The sequence below is a fragment of the Cheilinus undulatus genome, linkage group 5 (genome assembly GCF_018320785.1).
Source record: "Cheilinus undulatus linkage group 5, ASM1832078v1, whole genome shotgun sequence".
NCBI classification, from domain to species: Eukaryota; Metazoa; Chordata; class Actinopteri; order Labriformes; family Labridae; genus Cheilinus; species Cheilinus undulatus.
This window is the reverse complement of record NC_054869.1, coordinates 35,645,711-35,665,278: the sequence shown is the minus strand read 5'-3', so window position 1 is coordinate 35,665,278 and position 19,568 is coordinate 35,645,711. Positions and strand designations below refer to the sequence as shown.

Sequence of the window (19,568 nt, the reverse complement as noted above, 5' to 3'; positions counted from 1 at the left end):
GCAGAGATAATTCCGTGCTCTTACTTTTTTGTTCTATGAATATTTGTTAGATACAGCAGCCAATGGGCACATTTGCAGAGCTACATAATTACACTCTTTATCTTACTGTTTATTGTCCTCACCGCTGCACTTTAGTTTAATGTAGGCTTGTGAATGTTAGTTTGATGGGTCAAGATTAATGAAACCCCATGAATATGGGTGTTTAGTAGTACTGTTGATCAGATAGGGCATTTTAAATATGCATAGAGAATGCTTTCTGTCCAAACCCAGCTACTGCGAATGAATTTTTCTATAGGCTGATCTGCTGACAGGTGACCAATGTTGTGCCAGCTTTTACCAGCACAGAGCTCACCATTGTGTAGAGCTTACTGCACGATCATTACTTTAAGCCAACAGCAAACATTTGGCAGTAAAAGCAGACTCAACCAATCAGATCCATTGCTGTGACACTCTAGGATTGTGGTTAGTGTGGTTGTTTAACTTCAGACTGAAAATAATTTTTTTCTTAGAACAAGGTTGATAACCTATCAACTACATTTGTATAAGCCAAATTTGTTTGACAGATATTGTGAGGGACAGACTTTTAAATGAGCCACACAATAGTTTGGTTTAATTTTATAATATAATATAATATAATATATTAACATAATATTGTTGTGGTAGTTGTTTGTCCTTCAGATTTTGGCATTAACAATGAGATCAGCCCCTACTGCTCATCCTGCAGCCAGCCACAAGGAGGCAATTTAGATATTTTAGCTGTATATTTCAGGGGTTGATGTGATGCCCATCACTGGGTTTGACACCACTATGCTGTGTCCTGATTGGTGAGAACCCATTTATGTCCCCAGAGGTCACTGGTAAATTTATAGGTAGGGGCTAACTGTGAGATTCTGGAGGTAACAGCGGGCCCAACCAACGAATGGTAGACATGGATGTGACTCTCTAGTATTAGGGGTAGTATGCTTCATTTTCCCGAGACTGCAAATAACCCATGTTTAAGTAAAACAAGTTGAAACATACAAACGTGTCTACGTTGGCTGGTTATGACATAAGGGCTTAGAATCAGATATGTAAAAGCAGCATAGACTGACTGATGTTGTGGCTGATACTGAAAGATGACAGGAGTGTCTGCCCTTCTGAAGGTATATTTCGAATTCCAGGTTAGGCCGGTCCCACACTAGAAGATTTTTAAATCTGAAATGATTTTAAAAATGTGAGAGACCACAGACAGTTTCCAACGATTTTTCATCTTTAGTCCTCTGAACGCACACACTAGACAACTCAGCCAGTCTGTTAGTTCACTGGAGACCACACACCTGCCGACCTGCCAGCGAGCTTGTGTGATCATGTGACTTCAGAAGAAAACAAACACGGATGTCTGTCGATATATCCTCTTGCTGTCCCGCCACAACAGGCTGTCTTGGTATGCATTACAGGTGCAGCAATAATCTAACCTGGCAAGCCAGATGGATTTGTTTCACACATCCATCTGGTAAACTAGTCATACACAGCTTTTGGGAAAGGGCAGAGCCAAAGCAACTCAGAGGGTGATTGGATGAACATTTTGTCTGTCACATCTTTACAGGCCAATCAGAGCAACAAAAAACATGACATAGCCGCTACCGAGCTGCGCCCCTACCGAAGGAGTGAACTCCATAGAGAACATAACACGAATCATGGTGACTGTAGACATGTCAGTACACAACTTTTGTCATTTTTGAAAAGAAAACAACTCACTGCTGTTCTTTGTTCATCTTTTAACAAAGAAATGTCATCAAGTTCTGACCAAACTGGCGCTTTAGCAGCATCCACGCTAATGTCTTCCGCCATAATTGCACTGGCCTCTTGTCGCTGCTTGCATACGTCACAACTCCGCTGCGCCCGCAAGTACTGCCCCCTCATCGCTGATTGGTCCTGTCACTTTCTAACCAGGCCAAAACGGTTCAGGAGAGGCAAATCTTGCCTCAAATCAGGTTACAAATCCTGTAGTGTGTTGCCAGCCTTAGATGCACCTTAGATGAAAGTCTGGGGTTTAGCTACTCTAAAATGAACTTGATTTAAATTTTTATACGTGCACGGTTACAAGGTAAATAATAGAGCTGACTGTGATTTAGATTTTGATCTTTTCAAGATCACCTTTAGCATTCATCAATCTTACCTGCTTCTGTGCTTTAACGGACATTGTGATTTCCATTTCAAATCCTAACTTATCTGAATAAGCCTCAAATAAGACTGACTCTGATGGTTCTTCCCCCCTCCTGCCTATTTAAACACATTCAAAGCAAGAAGGAAAGAAACAGTTAATGGTGTCACAGTGTAACGTTGTAACTTGAGTGGAAAATGATAGAAACAACAAAAACGAGTTTGACAGAGCTGTAAACTCCTGCAGCCTCTCTGGAATCACTGGTGTGGCAACATTTCACATTCCTCCGTAGCGTACAATAACAATGGCGATGTTTAAATGCACAAAAGTTCTAGTTTTTGTCCCTCTTCAAAAATTGGCCGTGTTCTAAAAAAGCTCTTCATGGGAATAACTAATTGTGAATTATCTACCCATATCCCCGTCACACACACCAGGCATATTTCAATCAAGCCAAGACTTACAAAACATTAAGCTCATTGTTATGTTTACTGTAAACCGAAGCAACATATTTATCTCCAAAGAATGTTCCCAAAACCTGAATTATAACATGCTGCATTTTATGAGACCTCATGTTTGGGTATTTAAGTGAATATGATGTTTATATGGTCTACCTGATTGCTGCCCACATTCCTCTACTGACATAACTGACATGATTTACATGGTGTTTAGTTTAGTTTAGTTTAGTTTAGTTTTTTTTTTTAGTTTTGAGCTGATTAAGAATTAAATTCAGGCTCTTATTTTTCTATCCAGCTGTCAATCCTGTTTGGGTTTGGGCTTAGTGAGCCTTTGGGATCCTACTGATGTCAAGACTTAAACTAGGGCTCAGAGTAACCAGTGGTCATTGTGCCATCCACCAGCTAAAGTGGGCATCCTGGGTTTGATTTTAGCCCTTCACTGTAAAATAAGATGAGTTGAGCTTACTTAAAAAGAAAAAAAATGGAAACTTGTTGCCTCAAAAATAACAAGTAAATTACTCTTGACTTTTGTGAGTTAAAAAAAACTTGTTTATTTTAAGTTTGCAATACTTGTTCTAAATAACCATTGAAGTATTCACAACTAGTTTAAAATCAATTATTTTAAGTGCTCAAAACTGAGAATCAGATGTTAATTTGAGTTTGCAGGACTTAGGCTAAATCATCTACTTTGATTGTGCAATAGGCCTACTTAATATTTTTAGTGCACTTTAAACACCGATAAGTTCATAGACCTCAAAATGTCATAGTCAACTGATTACCTTTAAAAGTTCTGTGGTACTCACTGACAAGGTTTAAGTTATCATTTAACTTAAGGTGGACTAGTTTCTGCAATCATATGGAACAATGGCTGTTAGTGACCCACTGAACCAGTAGCTGATGTAACATTAATGTCAGGGTGCCATCCAAAATTCATTGACATTAAAACATTATCATTGCCCCCCATAGGCGGGACCTCTGTAATTGAGACAGCAACTTCACTCGTGCATAAAGGTTTAGTGCCCAAGGGCATTCTGGGAAAACTCTGCAGATTCATCATAAATCAAATCATTTCAGTTGCAACAAAAAAACTTCAATTGTTTGAGTACTGTTCACTTAAAACTAAAATGAGTTCTATCAACTCATAAAACTAGAGTTGAAATAGCTGCTTTGGGTTTTTAAGTAAACGGAACTTAAGTTGTTTAAACCAAGTAAACTAAAGTGAATTGAGCCCTATAGCTGTTATGGTCAAGAAGTTTATAATAAGTATTTTGAAGAGGTTACAAAAAACTGGGTTAATTCAACTCAATGTTTCTGAGGGAAATTGATGTTGCTGTTTACAATGTTGGCCCTTAAACTCACTTAGGCCTCAGGCTGTCTTTAATAACACCCTCTGAAACCTAACTTTGGTTAAAGAACAATCTCAAAAAACCTGAGGGTTCTCTGACAAACTATCAGCGATACTATATCAGCGTTTCCTAAAATCTTTATTTCTCAGCGTTTGTAGCAGACTGAGAAATTAAATAAAATCATTTGAAAGCCTAAAACCCTTGGCTTTCAAATGTTGTAAGTGGCTTTTGTCCAAGAGTTCATCATCACTTTTTACAATCATCATCTTCATCATGATTATCAAACATGTCTCTTGTCCACAGATCCTTGGCCTGCAGCTACCTCATAATCTGGGTCATCATCTAATTTTTGTTGTTCTTGTCTAATCCATTGTTGTTGTAGTTGTCATCACCTGAAATGGTGCTGTTGTCAGCCTCTGTCACACTCCTCACTTAGGTCCTCAGACATAATTTGTATCTCTGCTCAGTGTTAAGAAAACTGTCATCAATAAACGTTTAGATGTGAAGGAGAAAAAGGCAAAAACCTAAGCTTTTTTTCCCCATCCACCTTGTTTATTTCAGCAAATCATAATGCAGTCACATGATGATGGTCACATCTTTAAACAATGAGATCATCTAAATGGATTAAGTACAAAGACGTCCACTCTAGAAAGTAAAAAATGTGTAAATGGATTGTTAATTCTTGAAATAAAAATATGTTGAAATTATTAAGTCAGAAATTTTGATTGAAAAAACTGAAATATTTGAGTTTAAAAAGTTCTGAATGTTGCATTCATATGCTCAGGAATGTGAAATTTAAAAAGTCATTAATTTACAACATGATCAAGTCCTGAAATTCAAGAAATAAAGCTCAAATAACTGGTTGGATCAGAGTAACACTGATGTCTCCAGTGTATTATTTTTTTCTGACTGGCCCCAGTTTACATTAACCTTGCTTCAGAGTTCAGATGTTAGAGATAATGTGATGATTCTGTCTAAAGTCACAAGTATTGTTGTGCCAGTTTTGCTGAGTTGGTAGAGCAGGCACTCAAAGGCCAGATCGAAGTGACCAGTCTTCCTCCCACTCTCTTTCCCCGTGTTTCCTGTCTCTCTTCATCTGTCCTATCTAAATATAGGCAAAAAAGCCCCAAAAATAAACTTAAAAAAACAACAATCCCAAGTTTTTCCTTTGTTCCCAGTAAAAAGTATAATTTGATCAGGCTCTTAACTGCTCTAGTTGTGCAAAGCGAACAGCTTTATCTGGTTTGGTTTTCTTCCAGGCAATATTTTCTAGTTTGTAATCTCAAGAATTTTACGTTTTGGCTCTCTTAATTCTGGCTCTTTTTTAAACTTGAATTTTTTTTTTCTCATAAATGTACAACTTTTAAAACTCAAAATTAGTGTCTTTAAACAACAAACACATTTTTATTCTAGTAAATATACAACTTAATAACACAAAACAAGATCTTAGTTTGATTTTTCATAAATTTACAGCTGATGCATTGTTTTCCCAAAAAACTAAAGGATCCTCTTTTTTTCTAGATTGGCTCTTATCCACCTTATTCCTAGCCCCTGTGATACTTTGCTTGAAATGTTGTCTCTTCTGTCAGACTGGGACTTTGCACGGTAACGAAATGCAAATCATGAAAAGCTAACAGCTACACAACTTCCTCTGTGACTTGTTGCTGTTCTGGACTTCAGCACTTGCTGCTGGGAAAATGGAGACACACAATGACGTTTGTGATGACATAATGACGTAGCTGTTGGGGCCAGCTCCAGTCTGTGGAAAAGCCAACAGCTCATTGTCGGTTCTTTAACTGATCCAAGTTCAAGCACCGGCACTGGAGTTGGCTTGGTGGAAAAGGGATATATTAGAGTAATCTGGCAACTGAAACACACAAGCATCATCTGTAACACTTGAAAGGTAATGATATTATTATTTCTCCACTCTTTACTGGAGAAGACAAAATGGTAAAATAGCATCCTGTAAGGCACATTAGTAAATTTAGCTAATGTTATTTGCCTTATGTCAGTTTTTGCATAGAAATAAGGACAATCATGTTTTGTTAAGGAGCCGGGTCAAGACCTTATACTCCAGAGATGTAGAGTCCTGTCAGAGCTTTAACATTCCTCTCTTTAGTTTGTGGGTTTTCTGAAATTCTAATTTAACCATCTAGTCCCCTTTTAATTGTGTGTTTATTAATATCCTTGATTGTCAACTCTACAGTTCAGTTAACCCAAAAATCAGTATTAAGAATAATTATGAAGTTGATAATAAAAGATTTACATCCCTGATGCATTCAGACAGCAAACAGCATGTTTAAAACATAGATGTTTAAGACATTAAATTTTGTCTAGTTATTGTAAGTATCACAAACAGAGGGAAAGAAACTGGGCCTTTCAGATAATACAACTTTTAACTTTCAGTTTCTAACATTTAACTGGAAGTTTGATCTAAAAAAAAAAATTAAGCACTTTTCATACCAAATTGAAGATTTATTCCTTACAAACCACCGGCCATTGGTGCATACTTACTTTAGTAATGCATTAGAGAAATGTTTTGTTGTTATTATTGTTACTTCATGGAAGTTCCACCCTCATTCATAGCCACAGTAGACCCCATCATTGTAGTTAAGATGTGAGATTCTCCAAAACTTCCTCCCCACTTCTGACTTTATCCATTGTACTGGCATAAGATAGATCATAAAAGCCCAAAACAATATTTAAATGGAGAAAAAAAAACATTTTTACTTATTTTGGCAAGTTGAGTTTATCTTACTTTATGTGCCTAAAAAAAGTGTCAAATTCAGAATGTAGTCACACTCATAATGGCACAGTGCAAATAGGATCCATGTTGCTGTATCTGTTGGTGTTGCTGTCGGTGCATAATTATTCAAACCACGACCCACCTTCATTGCTACATCCTTTCATCTGCCTTAATGCTTCCTTATATTCCTTTATATCTGTTACATTCCCCCTTCCCCGTCTCTCTCTCTCTCTCTCTCTCTTTCTCTCTGTCAGGTTGCAGTAAGAGAGTCGTGACTGCTCACCAGCGCTGAGCAGAGCAGGGGCTAACAGCCCCCAAAGCAGGCTCTGAGATTATGCAATACCACACATACACACAGGGACATACAGTGTATATTCTATTTTTGGAGCACTGGCCCCAGTTTCTTTTTAAATGAGAGATATCTGCTTTGTCTTAAGAATAAATCTTTAAGACAGATGGAGAATTGGTTGTTTACTTCACACTAAATAACAGATGCTTTAGTGCTTTCTAGCCTCTTTGCTGTTTAACCTTTAAAGCCTAAAATTCAATTTTCTCTCCCTGTTGCTGGCTAAACTGTCAGTCGTGCCCCTCTGCATACAGAATCTATCCATGTCCTCCACCCATTGAGAGAACTGCATTACTGTCTTCCTTTTTTCCCCCAACAAGCAGATTCCTCAACATGGGGCGCTCCTCCACCCTGTGGAGGGTGGCTCTTGTGGCTGAAGGTACGGGCTCACAGAGACTGTGAGGTGGTTGGACTTTTGGCAGCAGTTGAGAGGCTGCTGACGTGTGTGTTGGGCAGGATGTGTGTAAGAAGCAGCGCTGGATCCTGTTTTTCAGACCACAGCAACTGGAGGCTGGCCACAGCTATGGCTTTTAATGCAAAACACACACACGGACACACACAGACACAACCTTTGTGTGCTAACCTCAACCTCAACTCATAACTTCCTTCCCAACACCGCTCACACATATTCTTGATTTGGTATGCTCATGCTAACAGACAGACAGAGAGAGGTATACTCAACTTTAGATTTGATGTTGTTTACTCCTATATGATTGGAAATGTGATTTCAGAATAAGGAATAATGATTAAATTTCACTTAATACTGTATTGTGAAATGTGCTATTTGATTCCCTTTTGGCTTGTACTTGTACACTTCCTATGCTGCTGCTGCTGCACTGCAAAAACTTAAATCTAAGTAAGCAAGATCAGCCTGACAAATTCGGATATACATCAAATCTCAAGACATAAAGCACAAAAATAAGGCCTGAATTTATTAATATATGAAAAAAATGCCAATTGGGAAAGCAGATTCTACTTAAGAGTCTTGAAACGAGATTGTTAATTCTGAAGTGGTGAGTTCATCTAATTTCAAGATATTCTGCAGACTATTTCAATTACTAAATGTACATCTTGTCCTACATGTTTTATAGCTCGAAATACAAGGCTGGGTATTTCACAGAGTCTCATGGTATGAAACATATCATGATATACGCTAAATTTGAATAATAAGCATGTCCTAACAGATTTTTCTACAACTGCACTTTATTACAGAGGAGTAACAGCAAAGTTAAAGTTTGAAGGATTAAATTATGTTTAAACTCATTTTAAAAGTTTTTACATGAACTGTGGCTTGCTTTAGCTTTGTAAGCTTTAGTTAAAGCTAACATCACTGCATAAGTCAATGTAGCAACATTAGCTTTAGCTTTAATAACGTCAGCTTTAGCAAACATAGCATAAGCTTACATAGCTAATAATGCTTTGTTAGACCTTAGCTGTGTTAGTGTTTTCATGGAGGACAAACATTTTTCCTGTAAGCAGGCTGGTTAGATGGTTTTATTAAACGTTCTGTAATCAGGGTTTAGAGGTCAGGTTTCTGACTTTTTACTTGTGATTTCCTAACCCTCACCTTAACCCTAACCAGAAGTTAAATCCAGTTTTTTATGAAAGTTTTTGCTTGTTTTCCGTTCTGACTGAGGTGGTGTCTTACAGTAGTGGTCTGTAGGGTATAGGGGGTGTCTGAGATCTGCAGTCTGCAGGTCTTGCATCAGACAGTGCGAGAGATAGAGATTGAAAACTGTACATAAAAACCATGTTCTGTATTTGTTCAAAACCTGGAAATCAATAACTTTTTAGCTTATTGATACTGCTATCGAGGCTCACAGGCTCTATGAAGCAACACCATTTTGTTTTTTTCACTAATGCAAAAACATGTAATCTATTCTTGAAAGTGGAACATAAGCTCAAAGCAGAATAGCATTGGGCATCAAATTAAACCATGTGGTAAGAGCTTCAACTGTCAGCTTGAAGAAAAGACTGATTACGGCTGTTACTTGACAATTTTCTTCCTCATCTGTTCAGACCAGCACTTTAATGGGTTCAGTCAGGACCACTTTGTCAGGAAACACATGCGATTTGCGGCTACAAATATTTTTTTATTAGCAGTTATTAATTAGCATTTATTGCTGTTATTCATGTTTGGTGGTGTGGCTGATCTGGGATCCCCCTGCCCTTCCACAAGTCTACATGAAAACATTAAGCAGGAACAGCAAACGTTCCTGCTCCTCCAAATGCCAGAATCAAGGGGTAGCTGGGGTGGAGGAGGGTTGCAAGAGCAGCTTGCAGAGAGAGCTGCAGAGCCAGGCAAGAGCAGTTTAAATAAGGCAGCAGAGCAATTAGCAAATAGCATGCTTAGAGCGAATCAGTTGGCCTCAGCTGATGAGGGCTTGTGTGAGATCAGCTGATCTCAACTATGGCAGCGCTCAACTCTGTGGCCTGCCTGAACTAACGCTATACACTCAATTTGTGAAGATGAGGATGTTTGTTTTTCAGGGATATATTCTCAGTTTTAAATGTATTGTTATCTTTTTACCTTTTCAACAAATAAAAAAGTGCCACTAGTAGTACTGATAAGAACTTGGATCAATAAGGAGTATAGATAAGGCACCAATGTCAATCAAAAAATGATCTCCATCCCCACTCAGTGCTGGTTTGGATGACACACAGCAGCCCAGTGTAGTGAACCTAGATCTTGTTGCTAATCTTGTGTCTTATTGTGCAGCTGGAGGTCAGCTGTGTTGCTGCTGTATTTTACCTTGTTTTTGCATAGCATTAGATAACTCATTTCCATCTCCTGTCTTTCTATTGTTTTTTAAGAAACTCAAAGCAATGCAGTATCTTTGCTTTTGACATGCCAGCAGATAGACTTTCTACCGGCTGGTTTGTTTTGATCTGAAGCTTGCGCTGCATCAGGTAGTTAGATTCTGTTGCGACGTACTGGCTTTTTGTTAACTGCACAGTAGGAGTCCCCTATTTTGATGCAAATATCATGGAGATATATTTACAAACTGATTTTCTTAGCCCAGGCCTATGAATAAAATGTTAATGTTGAATTTTTCAGGTAAATGGGGCTTATATAATAAGTAACATTAATCATTTTTTTACTATAAATGAGTCAAATACACTTGCTTTGATTTGAGTTTTGCATTGAATGACAAAGAGGAATGCATTGTAGTGCCATAAAGCCAATGACATCCTGTGTAGCAAGATTTTTGAAACAAACATGCCTTGAGCAGCCCTTGTATACTCTCATAGCAACACAGGCACAGAATTTATGCCACGTTTACACCCAACATGCAGAGAAAAATAAGATGCCACTTTACTGTGTGGTTTAAATTTACATGGTTCCCTGGCGCGCATGCAGACACCAGAGACAAACAGAGGGTGTGCATAGGGAGCAAAAACAAAAACACAATGTGGCAGGGCAACGATAGAGTTGTTATGACGAAGGAAGGCTATAAAGGCAAACATACTAAAGAAAAGAGAAGAGGAGGGTGGATTTAAAGTGAGGAAATGAATAGAAGTACCTCTGTCAACATTCAGTGTGACTGCTTTTATAAGGAAGAGGCTTGTCCGTGTGAAATTGTGCTCTCCTCTGTGTATGTAAATTGTACATGTGCAGACGTGTTCCACTCTGAATGAAGAGCAGCAGTGTGTTGTAAGAGGATCAATAGGTTTTAGCTGACTGGATACTGCAGGAGCAGGCACACCTCTAACACAGGGTCAGGACATCCCACTGAATGGAGCAGGGAAGGAGGGAGGGAGGAGGGAAGGAGACACACGAAAGCGAGACAGAGAGGAGGGAAGACACCTAAGAGAGCCTCACTGTGTTTTTTTTCCCTCCCTCTCTATTTCCTCACTTCCCTCACTGGGAGGTTGTGAAAGGGCAGAACAGAGAGAGGGAGACGCAGAGTAAAGAGAGACAAAAGGGGCCAAAGCTGAGTGGATGAAAGCCAACGTGAGCGTGTGAGTGACTCTGTGTGTAACATGCTCTGTCATGCTGCTGTGACTACCTCTGCCTCTCTAACCGGCGTCGTCGGCTGTCAGCAAAAAGGAATGTTTTCCGGAGGAATGAGTCCCTGAGCTGGTTCACCATGTGGATGTGGGACAGTAATTTCCAAACCTTTGCAGGAAGAATCCCACGGAAAAAAGAGCAGCGGCCAGAGAACTTAGCTGGTCCTGCCGGGTGGCCGCCTATGTGCTCTCACTTCTGCTGAGACTTTCTCTGACAGTTCACACTGGGATTACATCAGCTTTTTATTGTCACATTAATGGGAATTTTACTTCTCTTCAGGAACTCAGTGGATTTTATGGCAGTTTGTAGTTCGATTTTTAAGATTGCCTTGCTCTTTTTGGCAGTGATGCACTAAAACCAAACCAGTGAGGTTGAGAAGACTGGTCTGAATGGGAGCATCATAGCTGTGGACTACAGCATGGAACACTGCATATTGTGCTGGGGCCTGCAGAAACTGTGGAGCACAGTCTTTAGATAGATATCTACTTAGATAAGGGGAGAAGGTTAACAGGAAGGGGCATCAGTTCTGTGAGGCTTCGTAATGAAACCTGGAAGATGTCCAGGGGTTCCCAGTGACAAAGCCATGATGCAAATAAGCCACTTCCCTTTTAGAAGACACTCCTGGATATGGTGAGTAGACATAGTGGCCATTAAATGAGACATGCGCATTTACTGCTTTGGTTTTATGCTTTGAGAGAGATAGTTGACATGCAAGTTGTTGCACAGATTTATCAGTGTACATGTTTTTGTTTTTGTGGTGAGGTTAGAGCTCCCTTAAGGTTAGCCCAGCCCATTTTTTCCCCTGCTCTGCTCAGATGCATTCAGGGAAATTTATTGTTAAATGGGCCAGACATTTCCTGTCATTTTCTCCCACACTAAACGTTCAAGTTGATCCATAAATGGGAGGGATAGTCTGAAATAGACAGCACAATTACTCTCACACACAATCACAGATGTATTGTGGCACTAAGATGGAGTAAAACAACCACAAGAAAAAAAAAACAGAAAAATTGCTGTATTGTCCAGTTTCTCTGCTTCTTTCGATTAGTCACGCTAAGGCTGGGTGTCTTATGGGAATTGTTGTCTCACTACGTTATAAACTGGGAGGGACACAGAGGAGTCAGTGATGTCATCACAGTGGGCTCATGGGATATGAACAATGCAACGATTTCCAGCAAAGTTTTTCCGCTGGTTTGACTTTTTCATGCTAATCAGGGAAAGTCAGACGGGGTGGTTATGTCTCCTTCCATACTTATTTCCTTTATCCTCTATGTGATGTCTCATACACATGCTAGGTTTTTACTCCACCAAAGCCTCCAACCACAATTTTTAGTCTCTCTTTATTCCCTTATCTTCATCTTAAGGCTAGAGATACCTAAATTTATCCACCATTTCCTTGTTTCTTCATCTCCATCTATGTTCATGTTGCATTTTAAGCAGGAGAATGTGGAAAGGTGAGCTTCAGATTGGATGTCAATACAATCTGTGGTATCTGGAACAACTTGTACTTATCAATAGCGGCCATTGATTGTACTGTTACATCTGCTTGTGTTGCATAATAACATGTTCCTGATGAGGCCGTGTAATAGGTTTAAGTGTTTAATTCAACATCCTTTCTTACTAGACTGAAGAGAAGGCCTTAACAGCAGAGACAGTATAAGAAAGCTGTGAAGCAATACATGAAGCGACAAGCTGTTAATGCAGAAATATCAACAAACCTTGCAGCTTAAACTAACTCCTGTACGTAAAAATACACAAGAGAGGTCGGCGCTTTGAATCTGGAAGCAATGTCAAATATTCCTTGAAAGTTCTTCAGCATATTTCAAAGAGAAACAAAGGAAAACATCCTTGTTCCTTTCTCTTCGCTTGGTAGGATTATCATGCACGCACAGTCAGACTGTATAAACATAAACTCTGAGACAGGCAGGGTGATAGAGGAGGCAAGTTTAAGGTGAGTGACCTTGTCAGTACATTTTTAATCAATCAATGTCATTCTGAACACTCCAAAGTAGCACAACGATTTGTTTTAGCTGACATATTTGCACAGCTGATGAAATGACATCCTTGTCTCTATGATTGATATTCATCAAACATTAAATGATGAAATAGAAAGAGCAGTAAATGCAACTTAAATGTCACAGGAGCAGGAAAGTGTGTCTGGCTGTTATTCATTCTCCCTTTGCTGTTTTATTAATTTGCGAGAAATCAAACATGTAATTCACAGTCTGCAGCTGGGACATGTTGCTAAATCAAACAGATGGAGCAAATCGAGTGACAGTGTTGCAACAACAATTCAGGGCTGTCATGCTTGTCTGAGTTAAGCATTAGTCTCTGGAAACAGGAGATGAGCCTGTCAGACTCCATTTAAACCTCATGCAGGATTTCTGTTTCTTAGTCCAGTGCAGTTCATGTAGAGTTTGTGTGAGTCCACAGGAGCTTTCAGAGGATCTGTATTATTCATTATACCTTGATAATGGATCAGTGCTTCATTTTCTGTCAGACCTGCAGGGGGCTAGCAACTGGAATGAAGGAAATAGAGCTTATAAAGACTAGTGTTCAGAGTCAAAATATAAATATGTCTGAAAATGCAGGACATTTTCATCTAAATAGTAAGTCCCTTTAGGGCAGGGGTATCCAGACCTTTTGCGCAGAGCGCCACATCCAGAAATATATTAGGATGGTTGGGCCACTTTCATATTCCTCGCCATGAGAGTTTTAAATTTAGTGAGACAAATCCAATGTAAATTAATACATGCTTAGCAATTGAGTATGCCTAAATGGCAAGTTAATGGCTGACAGGGCAAATAGAGAGTCATTTTCAGGATTTTGGGGAGCTAATCAGATTTCAGGGGGCCCCGTTTAGCCCTGGCTACCACTGGCTCTGCTCCTAAAAGTTACTGGTGCCGCTATTTGCTGTGATAACCCATCAGGACGTTATTAATCAAGATATCTTCTTCTCAAAATGTTTGTTTACAGATTTAACATGGTAGCACTGCCTTGTGCTGAAAACAAGAAGCACAAGCTTCATGTTTTATTGTGGGTCATATTTCATTTTATCTCTAGAATTTGCTGCGGGCTAATCAAAAATGGGCTGCATTTGGCCCCCGGGCCATAGTTTGGATACCCCTTTGGGCTTTGGGGCCACAAACTGTTCAGGGGTTGTTTTTTTTTTGTTTTTTTTTAAATAACTCGTCCATTTTACTATACCGTAATTCCTCAAGTAAAGACCAGGGCCTTTATTTACAAAATTGCAGGTCTTTATAGGAAGCAGGGTCTTTGGAGTCAGGCCTTTATTTCTATTTCTCACTGATAGAGAAGCATAATTGTTAATATTTTTGTACAAAGCAAACATCTTTATGTAATTTAAGTATTAGCCTAGAATAAAATGTGTTTAATGTGATAACTAAGTAATATTAAGATGATGAAATAAAATGGCATGAATATTATTTTATTTTTTAGAAGGCTAAAAGAGGGTTTGAAACAGAACAGAGTTTGATAAATAAATATTAACCCAGCTAACAGCTGAATCTCCTCTCTCTCTCTTTTATTTTCTTCATTCTCATAGTTTTTCATTTAGTGTGAGTAATGATATTTCATTTGTCTTATTATATTTGTCTTACATTTTAAATCTGAACTTTAACAGTGACAGATAACCTCCTGTGTCTGTAAACAGATTTAATCTTGATCTAAAATCTGTGTAACTTTGTGGGTCAGTGAATATGTAAGGAATCTGGCTGTTAGTTTTTTTAATTTTCTGTTTTCAGATCAGATGTGAGCCAAAAGACATGCTTTGTCTTGTAGTGATGTTTGACACTTAGTAATCACTGCAGCGTTACTAAATCATACAAAACACTGGTTCAAATAGTGTGTAATGTAAGCAGAATGAGCATTTAACAGTCCATCCATTTTTTATGAATCATGTAGTTTATCTTCGTCTTTTTCTTACGATCAAACCATTTCTACCATCACTTACTCGCTCTGTCTATCCATCAGTACACTCTCCTGTCTGCACTGCTTGTTCATGTGCCTGTGTTTTTACGGCTTTGCTTGCAAGATCTGAGCAAAGGATTTGATTGGCTGAGTAGTGTCACATGGGACGAGCTATACTGTCAAGTCAAGAAACGTTTTAAACAGACTTACGTCTGAAGGCAGTAAAAAGCTGTGCTCTTTCAAATGAAAAGACAATGTAGTTAAGACGTCAATCCTTTATCATACTCGGCCTATAGGCCCTTATTTGTTGGTGTGGATAATGACCCTGCCTGTCATTTGGGGCCCGGCCACAGTTTGACTCCTGGTCTTTATCAGAGGTAATCAGTAAATATAGATATTGATTCATGCATTGTTAGGAGCATGGCTGATATAATTGCAAGTTGGCATAATACATGTAGGCTTAATACCTGCCTCATCTGCAACTCTATTTCTAATAACTATATTTTCAATTTGGCAGCCACTGCAGATGAGCCTCAGCTGCCCTCTTTAGTAATAGAATGGCTGTCATCACTCAGGCTTTATGCTATATTTTTAGTCCCCCCTTGGGGGGTCCTGACCCCACTTTGGGAACCCATGCCTTAAAGTTGTACGACAGCGCTTTTATTTTAAATGTGGACAAAAAGAAGTGTGCTTCTTTTCATTCATGAGCCTTTGAAAGCTGTGAATTGAATAGTTTTGCCTCAATATCAATAGAGGTCAGAACACAACGTTTTAACATTGATGAATATAATTCATGCACAACTATCTCGACTTTTTAAAGCAAGTTTCCAAGCTCTACAGAGTGAGGAAAGTGGAAGAAAATCAGGTCAATATTCCTGTCTGACACTTCCGATGCCTTGTCATCTCCCTACTTCCTAATTCATTTCCCATGTCAACACAAGCAACGGAGAGGAGAAAAGGAACAGAGTAATGCTTTATGGAAGCAGTGAAGCTGATTTTGTGGCTGTGAAATTAGGATATGCTATCACAGTCACAGAGACAGCTGATAAACAGTGTGAAGTTAGAATGCTAATGTTAGCAGTGCTAGCACCACCAGCCTTCGACCCCCTTTGCAGGTTAAAGTTCACATTCCTGTGCTTAAGTGCTATACAGCTATATACATTTTTATCCCCTGAAAAACCCTGATAAATTCCACTGTTCCTAGAAGATGCTATTTGTGCTATTAGTCACTTTTTAAATCAGATTAAGGGACATAATGAAAGCATAGCAGTAGCTATAAGCACATTTACAGAGTATTGCATTGAACTGACTAGTGATTCTGGTTCTAATTACAGAAGCATCAACCAAATTATGTGGCATGACTCAATGTCAGTAGTTTGTATCACACATCTAGCTAATGATTCAGAGAAAAGGTTTTATCAGGCAGATGATCTGTTGGACAAACTTTGATCTGTTCTCATGGTCAAACATGAAAGAAAATATAAGTATTCTGGGAGTCTTACACCTAAAAATAATGAAAAAGCATCTGCAATGGTATCAGCCATGGTTGAGATTGTTGTTTTAAACATCCATACCAGTATCACTTCTCATTTTTGGTGCATCTTTGAATGCTATCGCTCTCTTTCTGCAGGCCTTACTCCATTTAGAGGTTGATTGTAACGGCCAGCATCTTCACTAATTACTACACCCTCTAGTCTGCATATTAAGCAATTAATGCATAGAAAGTCTCCTGGGTGATGCAATAACTGCCACCCTGTTTTCATCCTAAACATTCAGCACATTGCCTGCAGCCACACTGTGAATGAACTGAGATGTATGATTGTCTAAACTTTATTAAACACTAACCAGAAAGGAAATGAAAAGTGTGTGTAGTAATCCAATTAAGTGAATCCAGTGCCTCAGAGACCGGGGGAGAGGATAGACGAGGCTATATTTAGAAAACAGCAATGGGAAATGCACCGCTGCATCTCTCCTCTCTCCCTCTCTCCTAAATATTGGAGGATTTGTAGTGCTAGTGGATAACACAATGCTTAAAGGTGTCATTTTGTAGGTGTTTCTCTGCTCCTTTTAGGCACTGTGTTGTACAGCCCCGCTTCTTTGCCTCTATTGATGGCCTCAAGTGTGGCTACCTGAGAAGTATCACATTATGTCAGTAAGATAACAAGGCACAAGGCATTGTTATCTGGCTCCTCGAGGCTTTTTCCCCTCCTCTCAGTGTCATTGATTCCAGCACTGCAGGGTCAATCTCAGCAAAACTTTAGATTACTTTTTATTACTCCGTGTTTCTGGGACTGAGACGAGGCTTTTAAAATGGCTTTTTGGAGACGGCAGGGACCTGCTGTCACTTTTGAGGAAACAAAGTCATCACTCACTCTTCTCTCAGCGGACGGCCTGGATGTGTTTGTGAGGAAAGGAGGGCCACTGCTCACCTGCAGCATCAATCTCTGCAGCCTGCTATACAGGGTTACACTGATAAAGTCAGCCTTATTAAAGGTGCCTGATAGGACCACACAGTCTAACACCTTCTCTCTTCATTTCACATGTTTCATCTTCTACATTCTCCCTTAGAAACCAGTCTGTTTTTATGACAATGAGGACTGGTGAGCAGGGATGAAAGGCTCTTTGAGGACACATTAATCACCATGTTTTCCTTCTCTTTCGGCAGTTTGATGCAGTCAGTTTCAGGGTAGTTCAGATGTGAGATGATAAATGATTGATCATAATTGATAAAGAAAAGAAAAGAAATATCTGGCTGAAATCTGGTGTGTATTGATTGTGGTTACAAAACCGTTACTTATATTGCTTCATATGTATTATACAGTATATGAGATTAACAGTTTAATACATGATATACAGGGCCACCTCTGGCTGAAGAGAGGCCCTAAGCAAACTCTTGTATAAGGCCCCCCTATTTGCATGAACCCCCCACAGTGACCATCCTCACCCCATTATACTCACTCAACATTACAACAATAATAAATATAGTCTTTGCAATTTATTCTGAGATAGTTATATATAAAAGAAGCAAGTCTGAGCTCTAATTAAGTCATTATTAAGGATAACATACCAAAAACTACCACAGGCCTGTGTCTTCTGCTAAACTGTTATCTGAATAGAGTCACAAAAATGATCATTGATTTTAATGCTAATATTACTTGTTGCATTAATGAAGATAATACTTTTAATTTCCATCTGTGTCTTTTATCAAAAAATGGTAATCACTTTGGGGTAATTATTTTCATCATAACATTAATCCGAAATTTATTAGTTATCCGTTTTATTGGTGTCTTTTCCTGAAAATAAAACTAACGTAAATTAGCTCATCTTGCCTCACTTCTTGTGATGTCATTTGGAGGTGACACAGCACCTCCTTTGCACACACCTGAGGAATGGTTCATTTAAGACAAAAGAAGAAACGAAAAGAAGAGGGACCTTACATTGCCTATTACTCCTTACAGTAGTTATTTTTTTGTTTGATTGACTATTTAATTATCCATTACTTGTAATATTTGAGGGGTAGTTTTCCTTTCTTTCTAATACACTCTTTGTCTTTTTACCTTTATTTGAAGAGAACAGGACAGTGGATAGTGTAGGAAGTCAGGATGAGAAGGTGTGTAGCGACGTGCGAAGGTGGCACAGGTAAGCATCAGAGCTGTGCTGTCGGCTTGGAAGACTTGCTACTGTACATGGTGTATGACCTAACCAGCAGGCCATATGCACCCAAAAAACATTTTTTTATTTTCACCCATTCCCCCCTGACCTATCCTCTGGACAAGTTAGCAATGCATAGTTTGCAGCCGGCTCTACTTTTGTCAGCCAAATTTATGTTAGGATTTCACCAAATTACAGGCATGGCTCCAACATCAGCTACCTCTCCAAATAATGAGAGGCTAACATTATCAACTAATAACACTGAAACGATAATCAGTAAAATATCGGCTCTGTTTTACGAATGTGAGCTCTTAAGCTTGGCATTGGGAGCAATGCTAATATCAGTGCATCCACAGCCTCACTCCACATTATTAGATTATGATTACATAATTCCAATGTCATTGGCCTTATTTGCCTTTGAAAACTGCATTTACTTGGAATGACTTCCTGTATTTTTTCCTAGAAAGCAAAGATATCACAATGCCACCTTTCACCCATTATTGTTCAACCCTGATGGAAACATCAGCGTGGTGTTGCGGTCACAACGTTGATGACAAATGATGAATCTCACATCCCGTGACACACACTTTTTCTGAGAAAGCTCTGACTTGTTTCTACTGCAGCTTCAGTTTCACTTATTATAAAGTCAGGTCTGCAGTGTGGGAGTACGAGATTTGGAAGTGAGAATTAACCGGAGTCTGTTGTTATTCCCATGAGCCAGTGCAGTGTTAAATTGATAACAGAGTTAAGTTCTTCCTGATGGATTTGACACTGGGCTTAATCTGCATACAGCACTCATAGAGACTTCACTGTTTCACCTTCTTTGTGTTGGAGGAGCTTCAATTACCTCCTCTTTTGAATTACTTAATGATCCCTTCCTGATTTAACACCTTGTTTTGCAGGAAATCTTACAATAATCGTGTGTCCGTCTGAGCACTC

At 39.0% G+C, this 19,568-nt stretch overlaps 1 protein-coding gene across 4 annotated transcripts in view; it reads left to right on the top strand.

Annotated features, from left to right (window-relative positions):
- The window catches only part of pde4d (phosphodiesterase 4D, cAMP-specific), a 386,351-nt gene that overhangs the window by 268,191 nt on the left and 98,592 nt on the right, over window positions 1–19,568 (top strand). The window contains exon 1 of one of the 4 annotated variants that reach the window (XM_041787613.1): window positions 10,998–11,678. The exons of the other annotated variants lie outside the window; for them this stretch is intronic. Within the exon in view, the coding sequence (XP_041643547.1) occupies window positions 11,590–11,678 (89 nt within the window). The 5' untranslated portion in view covers window positions 10,998–11,589. Of the gene's footprint in view, window positions 1–10,997; window positions 11,679–19,568 lie in introns of those variants that run through there. 4 annotated transcript variants of the gene reach the window in all.